Source organism: Pelodiscus sinensis, chromosome 2 (assembly GCF_049634645.1).
Source record: "Pelodiscus sinensis isolate JC-2024 chromosome 2, ASM4963464v1, whole genome shotgun sequence".
NCBI classification, from domain to species: Eukaryota; Metazoa; Chordata; order Testudines; family Trionychidae; genus Pelodiscus; species Pelodiscus sinensis.
Window position 1 is genome coordinate 139396786 of NC_134712.1, and position 18236 is coordinate 139415021.

Below are 18236 nucleotides of genomic sequence, written 5' to 3' on the forward strand. Positions count from 1 at the left end.
CTGCAAGGGAGAGCTATACACAGAGTGGCCACTGGGGGCAGCCATACCACCAATATAGTGGCCAGCAGGGCTGCGGCTCCACCATTTTACCTGCCACCAGATTGGGTAAGTAGCCTCCCTGCCTCAAAACATTCCCTCCTCCCCATCCTTTGACAGCAATGCCAGAAGTAGGTGGGGGAGGGGCCCATGATGGCTGGGTGGAGTTGGGAGGATACAGAAGGCTCCTGGAAGCTGGGGGGATGTTTTCTTCAGTTCCATAAGGGCTAAAACAACCCGGTATTTGTTATTTCTTTGTTTTTGTGGCTTTTTTAAAAATGAAATGAAAGCTTCATTTCCATAGAAAATGATGGTGTCCAGTCTGACTCCTCAATTAGGCTGCCATTTTTGTGTTTGGTCTGATAGATTAGATTTCCAAACATGAAACAGAGAAATAACTTCACTTGATATAAATAAGCCAGTGAGCCTTTACTTCTACTTTGAACACGGACATTTCCTCTGATTAAAGAACATAAATCAAATAAAACCTGAGGAAGTACGAGTGTCTGTTAAAATCTAATTCTAATTCCTTTTAACTCAACACACAGATTAGAACGGAGTGTAGCAAGAGAACCAAGACAACTGAGAATGAGAGAAGAGATCACTTGAAACAACAAAGAAGGGGGGAGAAACATAATTATAGACCCCATATTCATAACCCAAAAGTAAAAAAATCATAAAGCATATTATTTTAAAAAATACTTTGAATTGTTTGTATTTGCCTTCTTATTTTGAGCTTTTAGAAGTAATGGCAAGTGTTGGGAACACTGGATCCCAGGACAAGATACCAGGGCATGAGGAAAAGGGCAGGCAAAGAAGTCAGAAGGGGCAAGATCAAAAGACTCAAAACATGTTTTCATTAAGTTTTTTAGATGAGATATTTCAAAAATTCCAGAGTTAGCAAGAAAAATATGCTGTCGTTATTTTATTAATGTATGTACAGTAAAACTCCATTAGTCCGGCATCCAATGCTCCGGGACTCCTGATGGTCCGGCACCATCAGGAACCCAGAAGTGCTGGGACAGCCGGACAGGCTTCCCCCATTCAGCTGCTGCTGAAACTGACCAGCAGCTGAATCGTGGAAGCCGGGAGCAGAACAGCTGCGGTGCTGCCCGGTTGGTCCCGCAGAGCCGTCCTTTGGCGCTGCGGGACCAACCCGGCAGCACTCCATCTGCTCTGCCCCAGGCGTCCCCAAGAGCAGCTGGGGTGCTGCCGGGTTGGTCCCGCAGCCCCGAGGGGCAGCGCTACGGGACCAACCGGGCAGTTCCCCAGCTGCTCTGTCCCAGGCATCCCCAAGAGCAGCTGGAGTGCTGCTGGGTTGGTGCCATAGCGCCACCCCTCAGGGCTGCGGGACCAACCCAGCATCACCCCAGCTGCTCTATTGCAGGCATCCCCGATTCAGCTGCTGCTGAAACTGAACAGCAGCAGCTGAATCAGGGACGCCTGGGGCAGAGCCGGACTATCGTAAGGGGGGGCTATGAGGGGTCTGGGGTGGCATTCCCTCCCACCCCACTCCAGACCCCTCATAGCCCCCCCCTTTTGATAATCCGGCATATCTGATAATCCGGCACCCCCTGGGTCCTAAAGGTGCCGGATTATCGGAAGTTTACTGTACAAAGATTTTGTTTTATTCTTCTTTTACGTAACCTTTGTATAAACATTGCTTACAATGCTGCTACTCTCCTCAGTTTAGAATACATAAATGGATCTCTCTTTGGACATGTCTATACTAACATGCTTACAGCTGCACAGCCATACCAATGCAGCTTTGCCACCATAAGATCACTCGTGTAGCCACTGAGGATGTTTAAAAGGGGGTAATTGGATAACTGTGTAACTGCTGAAAACTGTGTAACCATTGTGAGGTGTCAGCGGAGTCTCTGGGAGCCGATGCATGATGGAAGCCAGCTTGTTAGTGGGCTCCCAGCACATATCGGCTCCTGTCCCATTCCCAGAGAGCCGTCTGCTATCCCACGCTAGAGCTCTGATACAAAAGCCAGCAGCGTGGGGTGGCAGCAAGCGCAGTCAGAATTGGGTAAAAGGAAATAAAAGATAAAACATATATGAATACCTTATTTAGCGAGCTAAGTAAATGTAAAACATACCAAGTGTTAGGTCACTATAGTTATGTCTCTCGGGATGTAGATTTTTCACACTCCTAAGAGATTTAGCTATGGCCATTAAATTTCTAGTATAGAGCAGGCCTACATTGCATTGGGGTGAAATTTTTCACAACTCCGAGTGATGTCGTTAAGTTGACCTAACTTTGTAGTGCAGATCAGCCCTAAGAGGATTAACTGTTCAGGATAAGAACCATGTCTACCTTGTGTTTACACAATGCCTAGCACAGTAATGAAAATACTACACAATAATTATAATTTTCAAAGTCTGGGTACCTTGATTTCTTTTCGCTTGCTGTCTTCATCTGCTTCATGTTCTACTACTCCCTGAGTTAGATTTGTATAATTTGCTAGCTTATTAAGAAGAGATGATACCATGGGGTTGCTATCCATTTCTTCCTGTTGGGATTTTGAAAAATATTAATATACAGCAATACTTAACTAGTAAATAAAAACAATTTAAAACATTAGCCATTTCATATAAGTTTTTCAAAGCTTCACATTCCAAATCCTGATTAATTGTAATACAGTACCTGTTGCTGGAAAATCTAGTCGATTTTTAGCAAAAATTCTGAAGCTTCTTTAAGTGTACAGTGTGTACAATTCCACAAAATAAAATTGTGACACTTTATTTTCTAATTCAGACTATTATATACTAAATGATCAAGGAAATGGACAATTACATTTTGTTCAATTAATAAAAGATTTAATTCCTATTTGGAGATGTGTCTTCATAGATCAGTCTGCAATGGACTAATAGGTAACAGTTCACTGAATAAACATTCTGGTTCCAAATTCCTCCCTCTAATATACATAACTCTGCTTTAATATTATTTTGTAAGTGAAGTTTTCTTATGCACAATAGGGTTTTCTTCTTACTGTTCCTTTCTGGGAGAAGGGAAGCCCTGTATTCAATAATTAAAAACACAGCAAACTTCAGATCTGAGAACTTCAGATTTGAGAACTCTTCAGAGTTGAGAAGATGTTTGAGTCAGAGTTTTCTACTACAAAAATCATAGCTGTACATAGCTAAATGTATACAGCTTACAGATCACGTAGGCAATTTTATGTGATTTTAACAATTCTTGTGTTAACAAATTGTTTTGCCCTCATGTCTTTAACATTCAGTGTATGACTGCACACTGGCCCCGTTCAGTGATAATCATGAACGGTCCTAAAAAAGAATGTAATTGATGCCTTTCCTCTCTGTGATCTTTTCTGAGTCTACAGCACATGCCCAGAGTCTCTTCTGTCTCAGGGACAGCCATCCTCTGGATAGATGTAAAGAAATAATCACTCCTTTTCCCCACCCTTGGAAACAGAAGCGGCTCTATAGGACAGTGTCTGGGAAACTGCTAGAGGTCTCCAACCAGGGCTCTGTGCAGAGCCTACAATGGACATCTTCAGCATAGAAACCTTGAGTTTCCAGGTTTGCAAAGCAGACTTCAGTACCACCACGCGCATCTATAAACAGGTGAAAATCAAAAAGCCTCTGGGTCAGACATCAGATAAGCAAAAGGTCTCTTGAATCAATGAAGCTACTATAGCACCAAAGAATACTAAGACTCTGTCTTCTGCTCAGATTCTGTCTCCTGCTCCACATTTGTGCCAGATGCTGACTAAGGCATTTCAGTCTGTGCACCTTTCAACCCATTAGGCCAGATAAGATACTGTATGTATGATAACTATGCTTTCCAATTCACATCAATCCTTCACTTCTAGGCATGAGCCACAAGGAGCCTCCTATGAATTCAACGTGATATTGCATTCCCTTGCCAACCACACAGGTTCATAGTGTTCTCTGTTCACTCTATATAGGGGGAGTTGTTGGATCCCAAAACTTTAATCAAGTGCGCTTCCTTCATCAGTGCTTCTAGGTAGGGTTGCCAGATAGTTTCACAAAAAATACCAAACATGTTGGGGAAAACAAAAATACAGGGACCAAAGTTGTTGCGCCTTTAAATCCCGGGCCAATACCGGACACTTGGCACCTACTTCTAGGTGTGAGTTACCAAATAATCTATTTCAGACTGATAGTGTATGACAAACCATATTGTTGTAGGGTGTGAGGTGTTGTTTTATGTTACAGCTATAAAATAATATAGATTATAGCAAGGCAAATACTGCAAAATTGCTAAATACTTTATGGAGAAAATCCTTCTTCATTAAGTTACTGCATATGCTAATATCATTATAAATATACAGTTGAATTAATAGAAAATGAATCCAAGTATTTTTTCTCACTTCCTTTAAAGTGCTTACTATAAAATAACACATGGCCTGCTCAGTACAGTTTTACATTAGGAAGTAGAAACATCTGCACTATGAAATACATTACAAGTATGTGACCTAACATTACAGCTGAGCTATATCTGATCAATAACCTTTCTGTTTCATAATTTTCTTGTCTTAGAAGAAGTCTAGCTATCTTTGCTGTCCTATATATTTAGCCATTAATGTACTGTGGTACTCATAAGGGGTTTGATTCTGTTCCACTGAAGTCAATAAAAGTGCCTAATTTTCAGCAAATGCAGCTCTAGCTTTCTAAAAATAACCTGAAAGTGCTCTGTAATTTAATACACAAAGTAACTTCTTATAAAAATTCTGAAAGTTACCTCAAAGAGAGCCATATTTTTCCCTTCATAGATGTTTTCTCTGTCCATCTCAGCACTGTTAATAAATGGGCTACTTTCCTTTGGGATCCCATCTCCTGGTGGAAATTAGAAATGGTTAGAAAAAAAGGAAGAAGCAATGCTTATCCTCAGAAAAGTTCTTGAAACTTGGAACCCTCAGAAAAGTTCTTAAAACATTAGCTAATTTTGCACTTATTAAGCCTCTGTATTGGCGTAACTTATACCAAGTATAATCAGACCAGTTACTTAGCTGGCCTTTGAAGCCAGGTAAAAAATGTGGAAAAAATTGCTAAAATATAAATTAAAGCAAAACATTGTTCAATGACACTTAAGGTTAAGTTTGTATCTGTACTCAGCTTACCCAACCATACATTAACCGTATAGAAATGCAAATGGAACAAGAAAAGACTCCACTTGCACTTTTATACAAAACTTATTGGTGCCTTCATACTCTCTTGTTTACTCAGTTTGAGAGTTAATCTACATTAACATTGCTGAAGTCATAATTAAGGTTTTTCATGAGAGCATTAGTTGGATGAAGCTCAGGTATATATTGCTTTTCAGTGACTTGTCAGAAAAGAAATCATATGCCTTAGGGACAGTTGGCACTGCAGTAAAGTGTTATTAAGCTTCTTTTGTTTTGTTTCAAACTCCCTTGCCTGATAATAATACTCAAGATAGGTACATGACCCAGCACAAATGCAAGAATGTTCTGTAAATTATTTCTATATGTAAAAAGTAGATCTATTCTGAACCAACATTTATGACTATCAGATCACAAAATATAGTATCTTTCATTTTCATGTAATTCTTCTCTGTAATCTAGTAACAACACAATATTTTCAAAACCATGAGTCATTTTTCCTTTGTTTTCATCCTGCATTGTAATCCTTTTCTACCAAGCATTCGACAGGGGACCTAATTAAAGTCTCCAACCATGTAGATTAATCTCGTCAGTTTTCAGGGACTTTTAAGTAACATGTCTTCCTCTTTTTTTAAAAAAAAAAGAGTAATTGACATTTTAAAAATATATGTAATAACTTGTACTACAAATATTTCTATTTTAATTGCTTGTAAATTGTTTAATTGTATTCCTACATATAAAACTATATTACACTATGGGCTCAAGTTAAATCTCCAAGTTTTAATGAACAGATAAGTTGTACTTTCAGTTCTTATTAGATTAAAAATCAATAATACTTTACTACCTTGACTGCTGCTCATAACTCATGAATAATAGAAGTGGTCCCAAAGGATTAATACACACTTGTAATTTCCTTTGAAAGATGGCAATGTGCTTAAAAAATTTACTGTAGCAGTTAAAATTTTCTAAAATTAAGTTTTTTTACTAGATCTTCTTTCTGTTGTAGAAAAGACCATAATCGTCTGTGTTAAAAAAAAAATCAAGTAAAAATTATCAACAGATTTTTTTCAATTAAAAAATAATTTTTCCATTAAAAAAAATCTTTTTTTTTTTTGTTTGAGGGAGAAAAACTGAACACATGAGTGCACACATCTTGGGTTATAGCTTACAAATTAAGTGAGTTGCCAGTTCTCAGCCTTCAATATTAGAAAAACACTGTGATTTGTGCAGATTAGATGAGTTATCTTTATCTTTTAACAGGACACTGAGATACATATAGAATGATTTGTCAGTACAAATGTAAAAGCTGTAAAAGGAAAAAAATGAACATGCTTCTTTTCCAATGCCTCGTTGCTTAATTACTATTTCAAATGTTAAGGTAACTTGCAAAAGAAGCATCATCCCAGTACTGAATATAACTTATATTATAATGTATTTAAGATTAAAAGTATGTATCAGTATTTAAGGCAAAAAATTCTTTTAGTTTTATAGGAACAACATCTCTACAATGTATTTTACCCTAAATTACTTATACGTACTCTCAAATATAATTCCATTAATGTAACTTTGGGAATTCCCTGGGCTTTTTAATTATTAAAAAGTTCATGTATGAATAGTAAACAAGAAATTTAAAAGGGAATGCTTCACTATGAGATTTCTAATTATATCAAGATCTATAAAAACCACCTTTAATAACTTTTCACAATTTATCTTTTAGGCTTTGTCATTCAAGTGTAGACTCTAACTGCAGTTGATGGTAATTTGTTGCTGTTATTCTTCATAATCAAACATTGAGGATCACGAGAATGGAGGCAGTGGCCATCTTCACCAACGGCAGGCAATGACCTCTGTCTCACTGAGAACAATGGAAAATACTGGCTATTTTGAGAAGGGCATCCTGTCTAAATGCAGATTGTGACCTCAGTCTCATGCAGATGACCACTATTTTTAAATAGGGCAGTCTTTCATGAATTCTCCGAAGAGAACATTGTTCTTCAATCTCTGCTGAAAGAAGATTTTTCATTTATGAAGAATAATTTGAAAACTGACCATTAGTGCTAAAAATATCTTTTTAGAAACACATTTGTGAGATCAGATCTGCTCAAGACTTGCATTCGGACAACTTTTGTCTAGAAAGACAACTGAGCTGACACTCCTCCCTCACCCAAAACAAACACAGCTAACAAGAATAAAATGTCAGATGAAAAAGAGAAGTATATTTCTTTTGAGCCATTTTTAATTAATATTAATTTCTAAACCAATGTATTTACCAGTAAATACTCTGAAAAATCAATCAGTGCTGTAATTTTGAAGAGTTACTCTTGTGGGAATTCTCTGTCACTGAACACATGCAGAATTCATGAGTCCTGAAGATTTTCTTCTCCACAAAAGAGACAATCTATCCAAGAAGTTCTGCAGTTCTGCTTTCATCTACCGAAGGCCACTGTGGGTGCATCTACACTGCATCCAGAGTTCAAAATAAGTTATGTAATTTGAGCTACACACATTGCATAGCTTGTTTTGAGTTAATTCCAAAATATCTTATTTCAAAATTTGGCACTGTCTACACAGCACTTATTTCAAAATAAATCGCTATTCTGAAACGTCCCTTACTCCTCGTAGAATGAGATTCACAGGGATGTTGGAATAGCGACTCCATTATATTTTGAAATAATAGGCATGCTCAAAAGACACAGAATAGCTATTTCCGGATACTGGAATTATCCCGAAATAGAATTGCAGTGTAGACCTAGCCTGACACACCAGAAAAGCCAACAGCATAAACTCAGTCTGTTGTTCTGGCGCCACTGCTGCCTCTAGTAGGCAAAAGATGGAACTGTAGTACTTCATGAATAGAATGTATTTTCTGGGGGAAAGGATACTCTGTGCATGCACTGTGGTGCAAATTTCCCCTGGAGTAGAAGTTCATCACAACACCTGCCCGCAGAATCAGAATAGGACAGACAGAATGGGTCACATAGGGATGCTTGGGGGGTGTCACAGAGCATGTGACAGCATTAAACCAAGCACTGGATAGGAGTGGGAGTCTAAAGCCACATGGAGATAGGAGGGGAGGGTCTTCAGGGACACACGGGAATGGAGAAGGAGGCTGCAGAGACACATGGGATGGCAGTGTGGGGACGAAGGAGTTATACCTGACTGAATGGGAGAATCTTGGGCTCAGCCAGGGTCTGCACAGAGAAGCACCCCCAACTCCTTAACGATTCTGCCTCTTCTCCCCAAAAAACATTGTTCTATACTTCTCCCACCCTCCTGGTTCACTCCAGGTTCCTTTCCTCTCACTCATCTCCTCTGTCTCCTCTCATTCCCCCTAATACTGCTTATGACAGGAGCAAGAAATACAGTTCTGTATTGCAAATTAAATGAACTACTCTCAGTTTTGTGTTAATATACCTAGTAAGTAATCTATTTTTTTTAAATTACCAGAATATTTTTGCCTGCATTGTTACAAACATACTTGCTATCTTGATATTTTTAAAATACATTACCAAAATAATTGAAACTGGCTTGATTATACTGTGTCGTTCTGACAACTAAAATTTGCAGAATTTTAAAATACTGTACGCAAAAATTTCAATATTTTGCACAAAATTCTCTTAATGTACAGAAACCACAAGTTCAGATGGAAAACTAAGAGACATTTGGCTCACATATGTGGGTAGTGGCTCAACAACAAGAAAAATCACTTTACAAGGAGTTTTCTACTCTACGAAGAGCTTTTCATTCACCCAAAAATACCACAGAACTTTTCTGGAGATTCAAGAATCAGAAAAAAACCCAGAACATTCTGCCATGGACAGACAGACAACAAGACAGTACACTGCCTTCCCGGAGTCAAGACACCACATATCACTTGAAGACTGGATAGGCATCTGAAGATGATGGGCAAGGATCCATTACTGATGGTTCATATTGGCACTAATGACATGGCATCGTGGGGTATCTCACAGACAATAGATGACAAGAGAGAAGTTGGAAATGTGCTGAAGAAGCAGACTACCCAAGCAATCTTCTCTGAAATCCTTCCAGTTCCATGAACAAAGGAAGACAGAAGACAGAAGTTTCTGGAAGTGAGATCTGGCTAGGTAAGTAATGTCAGGTGGCGTACATTAGTTCTGTGCTCCTACTTTATGGAAAATGGGGACTTAATAATTTAGAAGGCCTCCACCTCAGTAGAAAAGAGGCCAATCTCCTTGGGGCCAGGCTGGCTAAAAAAAGTCAGGAGTTTGTTAAACTAATAGCAAAAGGGACATATAAAAAGAGATTGAGTGCTTCAAACAATATTGAGATTATGAGAATAAACAGTGTATGAACCTAAAGCCTTGACAGAAGAAATTCTTTAATTGCCTACATATCAATGCCAGATGTATCTAACAAACACGAGGAATTGGTCATTTAGTAGAATAAATTCAACCTAATTAGTATCACTGAAACTGGGCAGGATGAGTCACACGGAATGTTAAAATCAATGGTTATAACCTATTTAGGAAGGATTGAGAAGACATAAGAGAAGGGGAAGGGACAGTGGCACACTACAGTAAACTTCCGATAATCCGGCACCTTTAGGACCCAGAGGTGCCGGATTATCAGATATGCCGGACTATCAGAAGGGGGGGGGCTATGAGGGTTCTGGGATGGGGTGGGGGGGATGCCACCCCAGACCCCTCATAGCCCCCCCTTCCGATAGTCCGGCTCTGCCCCAGGCATCCCCGATTCAGCTGCTGCTGGTCAGTTTCAGCAGCAGCTGAATCGGGGACTCCTGTGGCAGAGCAGCAGAGGTGCTGCTGGGTTGGTCCGATAGCGCTGCCCCTCGGTGCTGCAAGACCAACTCGGCAGCACCCCAGCTGCTCTTGGGGATGCCTGGGACAGAGCAGCTGGGGTGCTGCCGGGTTGGTCCCACAGCGCTGAGGGGCGGTGCTACAGGACAAACCCGGCAGCACCCCAGCTGCTCTGTCCCCGGCTTCCCCGATTCAGCTGCTGGTCAGTTTCAGCAGTGGCTGAATGGGGAAGCTGGGCGCAAAGCAGCTCCAATTGTCCGGCTGCCCGGAGCACTTCCTGGTTCCCGATGGTGCTGGACTATCAGGAGTGCTGGAGCATTGGATGCCGGACCAATGGAGTTTTACTGTATGTCAAAAATAGCATCACCGATAACATTGAAGAAAATTATCTTGAATGCTTATGGATCAATGACCTAACACAGAAATTCCTATCTGCCAGTCCATGGACCGGTGCCAGTCCGTGAACTGCTGGCTGCTGGGCTGCAGCAGCTGCTAGAGATTTTGCTCGCCAGCAGCGATTTTGGAAGGCAGCACCGCTTGGGCTGAGGCAACGGCAGGAAGAGACAGAGCAGGAGGCGCCTGCCTCCCTCTTCCCACCTCTCACCCAGGTAACATGGCAGCCTGGCTGGGGCTCCACCACCTCCTCCCCTCCGCCACATGTTCACAAGCACGGAAGTGACTGAGGAGTGTAAGTCACTGAGAATCAGTGGGTTGGAGGCTCCTAAGTGCCTCAGTCTTTTGTGAAAATTGTACCCTAAGTGACTTAACAAAGAACTCTCCGGAAGTTTGTGGCAAAACAGGGAATCCAACTCCATGGGAATCTTTCTGCTGACTGGAGTCAGATGTGCTTGGGGAGGGGAGGAGGCGTGAAGGAGGGGGGAGCCTATGGCAGTAATGGTCACCATCCCTAGAGGGGGGAAGCCTCACCCCAGTGAGTGTGGGGGTGGTATGAGGGGGCAAAGGGGTGTTGGGTGAGGGTGTAGTGGGGTCATGGGGCAAGAGGGTGTTGGCATGGACTGGAGGGCTCAGAGGTTAAAGGGTCAAAGGTCATGGGCACAGGGTTGGGGGTCAGAGGGTGTTAGGCACTGGGGAACAAGGACCTGGGTTGGTGCTAAGCGTACAGGTAACATTTTATTTGCATATTTGTATATTCACTATTTGCATAATTAATGTGCAACTACAGGCTGCCCCCGATTTGCGACGCGATTGGCTCCAGGGATAGACTTGCAAGACGGGGGCATCATAACTTGAGCCCGCATTTATGACAGGCGTCGTACGCCATCGTAAATGTGGGGCCGAGGACATAAGTCAGGGGATTTCGGCCTCTTCCACACTTATGGAAAAGGTCGTAAGTATGGGGGGGGGCCATAAATCAGGCCGTAGTAAAGCGGGGGCTTCCTGTAAAATGTTACGGGTCCACCAAAAGTTTGTAAATGGGTTTGCTGGTCTGCAGTATAAAAAAAGGTTGGGAACCACTGACCTAACACAAAGAGCAAAATGTGGCACTAGTTGGTATCTATTACAGACCAACAAATCACACTAGGGAACCCAATGACTGTTTCCTTACACGCTCACACTCAATGCTTAAACGGCCAACTTTACAAAGCCAAAAACAATTATGAGGTAAATCATCTGGAGGATGAATTTAATCAGAAAAACGTGAATGATCATTTGTAATTACTTACAAACACCTTACTAGATGCTCAAAAAGCCACAACTCCACAATCAGTTTAGAAGTCTGTGCAGACGTGGAACCCATACCACCCCCATACTAAACGTGCCGTGAGTAAAACTCAGGAATTTCACCAGAAAAAGAATGTTCTGCTGCTGAGAAAGGAACTCCACCTCAGGAATGTTCCTAACAAGAGCTATAATCACCAAGGGTTGTAAAGCAGAGACATATAGACACAAGAAGTTTTAGGGAGGATACAGAGAGACTCAAACAAATGGCAATAGATAAGATAAGCTCTTCCCAGAGGACTTCTGCTGACCACATGCATAAACAGGGAAGGTCATAAATAAGTTACAATTTAAACATAAGAAACAACAGGCCTGACACATTATTTGAACACTTGAGAAAATAAATATACTGACCTGTATTTTATTTTAAATCATTTAGATTAAACAAAATCAAGGCCTTGATCCTGTGGCACTTTTTGACATAAAAGGAATTTTAAACCCAATATCTTGATTTGAAATTTGTCTAAGTAGTACAGGTTAACATTATGCTTTTGGGCTAAGAAAGAAAGAGACTAGAAATAGTCATGACACTGATTTTATGTTTCATCCAAAACATTTGAAATGAAATTATAATACACACAACATAAATATTGATACCATTGCATTCAAATCAAATGCACATTGCTGAAGTTATATGTCAAAAATTCAAACTGTGTTAAAAGACACCAAATATTTTTAAGATACAGTTATAAAGTCTGATCTAGTTTGCTTTGATGTACATTCCTCCTATTAAGGAGATAAATCTTATAGCTATTCAGAAGGTTGTAAAACATTTCCAGAGATTACAGAGATTTGATTTGATGGACAAGATCTTGTTAAGCCCACAATCCTTTGTGTTATTTCAATAAATCATTTCTCAAGAGACTCCAAAAACACATCTTCTGTGCCTAGGTAAATATGCAGTACAAAGCACTGTTGGGAGTGGGGGAGAATTTCCATAATCTTTCTATTCAAGTCATTTTCCGTACTGGTAAGAAACTATGCCCTCAATGTAAAATTGTGCCAGGCCTTGCACTTGCTTGCATGGATCCATCTAAAACAGACAGGCATGTGAATGTTTTTACTCTGCAGTAGCATCTCCAAATTTAAAACTGAATTCATTTCCTATTACAGGAAACCCTCACCATTCGGTAATCCCTATGGTTGCACGCCTCTCTGAGGCCAGCAGATGGGATGCAATAGTGGGGAGAGGGCAGGACAGTGGCAGAAACGGGCAAGGCTTGAGAACAGAAGAGAGCCAAGAATATGCAAAATTGTGAATAGCAATTCTACAGACTGTAAGGGTCTCCTATATAAACCTAATTTTGACTTATGTTTCTTCAGATCATTTCAAAAAAACATGTTCAAGTGGAAAAGCGTGTGATGGCTTAGAGGAAAGGGGTATGATTTAAGAGGCTATAGGGTTGCCAGATGGTTCAACAAAAAAATACTGAACACCTACCACCCCCCAAAAAAAGAGCAAGCACCGGGAAAAATTTATGTTGAGGGGAAAAAATGGGGGAGCCAAAGTTGTTAAGCAAAAGTTGCACCACTCCCTTCAGTTTGGGACCACACACTAACCACCAATGCCCCCCCCCCCCCGCCGCCGCCGAGCCAGGCTCCCCCAGTCTCTCCATTCCAATGCACTCACCCCTGCCTCAGAGCCAGGCCCCCCTAGCATCCCTCCATCCCAGTGCAATCCTCTCTCCTCCTCAGGCAGGCATCTCCAGGGTCAGGAGCCCCTGTTCCAATCAAATCTCCCCTGCAGAGCCAGGCACAGAGGAACAATCTGAGTTTTAAAGTGGCTGCTCCTGCCGCCCCGCCACCACAACTCGCATTGTAGAGAGAAGGAGGCATCACGTGGCCCGCTTCCGGTCTCTGCTGGTCACGTGGGCCAGAGCAGCATGCACTCCGCTCCCACTCCAGCCCGGCACCTCCCTAGTGTGGTACCTGGCAACAGCCCCCTCCTGCTTCCGCTTTGCTAGACTCTGCCACGCTCCTCACTCTCCCGCCCCTGCCAGATGCAGCAAGGGAAAATTGTCCTCACCGGGCTTCCGTCCCAGGGAAACAGGAAATATCAGACATTGCACATGTCCGGTATTTCCTGTTTTTTTTTACCGGACGGAGCCCGCAAATACCGGACTGTCTGGGTGAAAACCAGACACTTGGCAACCCTGGTATAACTTAATGGAACAAGGCATATTTGAGATATGACAATTTGAAAAATAAGGCAGATGAAAAGTCAGTTCATTTGTAGTATCTGTAAAACAGCTTGCTCTGTAAACTCAAACTTATTTTATTCAATTCTAAAAAATTCTGAACATTTTTTTGGGAAGTTAATTATGTAGCTAATTATTAACACTGCATCTTGGAGAAATCAGAATGTACTGAGTGTTCATACTTCAAGGTGAGTCTATTATAACTTATGACATCTACAGGAATTTTCAGGAGATTTAAGCTTTGATTAAACTGCTGAATTTAAAGCACTGCCATGGCAGAGAGGTCACGGCACCAGAGGTCTAGGTAAACTGCCTCCGCGAGGGGAGCAAACAGCCCTGGGAGCCTGTTTACACTGGCACTTTACAAATCTGTAACTTGCTGCACAGGAGGAGGGTTGCAGCACAGTAACTTGCCAGTGTAAACAAGCCCTCAATTGCAGAACTGAACCAGCCACTGTATAGGCCATTATAATCCCCTTCAACACCTGAAACTGTAAAGAGATTGAGATTGATTGATTGATTAGATTGACTAACTGACTGACTGGTTGGTTGATTGATGCCCAGTGTAGCACATAGAGATGATATTTGTTTATGTTAAATAGAAATGTGCTAAAATGTAAGTACAGAATAGGTTTGGGGGCCTGAATATTGGTTTGATAATAATACAGCTTAGGAAAACGAGTGAAGTGAAACAGTTCAGAGGCAAATTAAAAATAAATTAGGGCATGATGCCAGGTTACACTGTAAACATATTTTGGTTTTAACTGGTAATTTTTTGATGTTTTAGAATAGCAGGAATTGCGCAGTACAGACTAACTCAGCTATCCCCTGAAGCTACAGTTAGCAAATGTCAGACAAGAAAAGGATGAATCTCTTCGTGCCTGTCATGGAAGATTACCAGCTGCCTTGGAATGGCACTAACATGCACAGAGATTACAATCTTCTCAATATGTGGATTTACTAATTAATAACGCTTTGCCTGCTATTAAAGAAAAGGTAGATTTGCATGTGAACAAGAAATCAAGTGACCCAGGAGTAAACCATGTTATACAAGATTGACTAGTTCATTGTCTTCACAGTTATTCATTCTGCCCAGAATTTCAGCTTTTACGCCCAGTAAGGAAACACAGCAGGATTTATTTCACCTTGTTTTTGGAAGAAGTCGTCTATGGCTTTTACACACACACACACACACACACACACACACACACACACACACACACACCTTTTGATCATATAACTTGTTTTTGATCATATAACTTGTTTTGATTTGGGTTTTTATTCTGTTAAGAGAACTGATTCAGGAAATACAAGATATAAAAATAATACAAAACTAAGGATGTTAGTGTGTCCATTTTTCTATGCCCTTACATAGAACTCCCTCCTTATGGAGGGAGACTAAAAGACTTTTGAAGTGTTGGCCATAAACTATTGGCTGAGAAAGCTTTGTGGAACAGTTGTGTAAAACAGGAAGAACCATTGAAATAGGCCTTTTCATTGAAGATGGAAGCACCTAAAAGTTACTTGATAACACCTGCAGTCAAGCATCTAATGAAGAGTCATTATAGGTTGAAGTTGTAGGAATTGAATAAACAAATATACCATTGACTCAAGTTTTGTTTGAGACTCTGGACTTCAATCAGATTTTGAGAGACACCAAATGATTCAAATGGAGGATTGTACAGAGACAAATCACAGGTTATGTTGTATAAAAGAATGCTGAGGGGGCTAGAGATGGCCAGACTCATTTATTCAATTGGTTGGAGTCTATTAGAACAAACCCATACCAATGCCATTTTTAATATTAGCTGTAAACTGAAGAAGTTTCTTGACACACAAATAAAAAGTTTTAAACGCATATAATAAAAAGTGTACAATGATGCCTTACACATATTGATTTTAAATTTCTCAGCAGCTGAGCTATGGTTCTTCATGCTGTCCAGGAGTGGGGCCTGAGTGCACTGGCTGCCCACCCCCAGGGACTATAGAATAGCCAAATAACCAATAAGAATTCATGCAGTTACTGGACAATTCAAATACCCAATAGCTAACATCCCTATTCTTTACAGACTAGCCAATAGTCCGTCATAAGACAGGATTTCCGGGTCTCTCCTCCACGTCCTATTCCCTTTCTATCTCGCTCTTCTCTCCTGAGCCTCTGTAGCCAGACAGGCCACCCATCTGTCACATCCATCTTGCTTGCCACTCTGAGGTGCCTGCGTACAGGGCAGAGAAGGAGCAATAAAATCAGCATAGTCTTTGAAGCCTTGACAAGAGGCCCGGATATGCTGGCTCATCTGACCCTGGGTAAGCTGAAAACATAGATATGAGAAGGAGCGATCAAGGCAATAAACTGACCTCGAGGCTGCGAGAACTGCCCTGACTGGCACCTATATTGATACGATCACACACAGTCATCCCTGGGAGAGGAATCTCCCATGGAGAAAAGAATGTCCAATACTCCCAATTTAGTTATCTCTCTTGCAAGTGTAAATTAAGTTCACAACTCCCTTGTAAGAACTGGCATCACAAAGACGGACCAGCACCATTTGGCATCACAGATAAGAAAGAGAAATATGTGACCCCATGGGTATAAAGATGAGCCCAGCAGCACACTCACTTTGAGTGCCAATCCACCCTTTTCCTGCTGGTCGGGTTAGGTGCATTGCCCCGAGGTCCACAGGGACGCCCACCTCGTATTTTGTCTGAGGAATTGTGGGATCGATCCTGGCCTGACACACTGAAACCGAGCGATGCAGAAGGGGGTAAAAATTGTACCCATATGTGTCCTTTTGTTTTTACTGCATGCATAGAATAGAGCTCTTTAAAGATTAAGCTGTCACTTAGTACCATTATTTTCTATTTTCCTTTTTCTTTGTAACCATTTAAGATCTGTATTTGCTAGCAGTTAAGAAATAGAGCAATAGCCATTGTAACCATATGATTTATAAGCTTCTTTAATAAACCTGTAACTGTTTAAGCTTTAACCTGACTCCTTCAGTAGCTTAAATTGTGCTTGGTTCTGTTACAAAGAATTCTAGCTGGTCATAAGGGACAGATATAGGGAGAGCTGGGGCGTTTCGATCATGTCGCTTCCAGAGGACAGATCCGTGGGGCATCTCTCAGCCTTCCCTAGGCTGCCCGCTGCGAAGTGATCCTGTATCCTAGCAGTTAAAATCCGAGATGTAATAAGCTCTTCCTATAAACTCTGGGGCATCTGTCGGCCTGTTGGCTGCCCGCCGCAAAGGGATCCCGATCCTAGCGGTTAAAGACACGGACGTTAAACTCCTCGGGGCGCCCATCAGCCTCCCTAGGCTGCCCGCTGTGACGGGACCTTGTGTCCCAGCAGTTGAAGACTCGGGTGTAACACACACACATACACTGCCCTGACCGCCGGCTGACAGCCTCCGGTCTCTCGCTCTCTCTCTCTCTCTCTCTCTCTCTCTCTCTCCTACTGCCTCCCCCCCCCCCTCTCAGCTCTCCTCCACCTCCTGCCATGGGGACAGGGGACTGGACTTGACCTCATGAGGTCCCTTCCAGGCTTAGTACTCTATGATTCTATGATCCTGCCTGTCTCTCCATCTCTCTCTCTTCTCCCCCTCCTGCCTCTCACTCTCTCTTCGCTTTCCTCCACTTCCTCTCTGTCTCCTCTACTCTCCTCTGTCTCCATCGGGGATGCATGCTCATCCAGGCCCTGCCCCCTAGCCATGTACATCACCACCCCGCCCCCCTTCCCCTCCCGCTGTGGTGCTCAGCTGACTTCTGTGCTGCTCAGCCGGGCCGCCATGGGGGAGCAAGCGGCGCATGTGGCCGTTTCGGCCCCGCACTCCTCAGGCAGCACGGGCCACCCAGAGGGAACAGCCAGCATTTCAGCAACAGTGCCGCCCAGAGGGAGCAGCCAGCATTTCAGCAACAGCACCACCCAGAGGGAACAGCCAGCATTTCAGCGTTACAGACTCTCAGACATTGGGCTAGTATATATATGACTAGCCAATTAGCCTGTCATAAGACGGGATTTTCAGGTCTCTCCTCCATGTCAGTCTTCTCTCCTGAGCCTCCGGTCTCTCTCTCTCTCTCCCCCCTCCTCCTATTGCCTCCCCCCACCTCTCTCAGCTCTCCTCCGCCTCTTGCCTCTCTCTCTCTGTCTCTCTCTTCCTCTTCTCCTCCCCTTCCTGCCTCTCACTCAGGGGACTACAGAGCCCAAATAGCCTTTTGGGCTCTGCGCTCCTCGTGTTGCATAGGGAGCGTGGAGCCCAAATGGTCGCTTGCGCCACTTGCTCCCATGTGGCAGCCTGGCTGAGTGGCGCAGAAGTCAGTCAAGCGCCATTGCAGGAGGTGAAGGAGAG

General features: G+C 42.3%; 1 protein-coding gene across 4 annotated transcripts in view; it reads right to left on the minus strand.

Moving 5' to 3' along the window:
• The window catches only part of SLC12A7 (solute carrier family 12 member 7), a 165859-nt gene that overhangs the window by 80213 nt on the left and 67410 nt on the right, over positions 1–18236 (minus strand). For all 4 annotated transcript variants that reach the window (XM_075921508.1, XM_075921509.1, XM_075921511.1 and 1 more), the window contains 2 exons: positions 4772–4866; positions 2433–2555 (listed from right to left, as the gene is read on the minus strand). In XM_075921508.1, coding sequence (XP_075777623.1) covers positions 2433–2555; positions 4772–4866 — 218 coding nt within the window. The remainder of the gene's footprint in view (positions 1–2432; positions 2556–4771; positions 4867–18236) is intronic.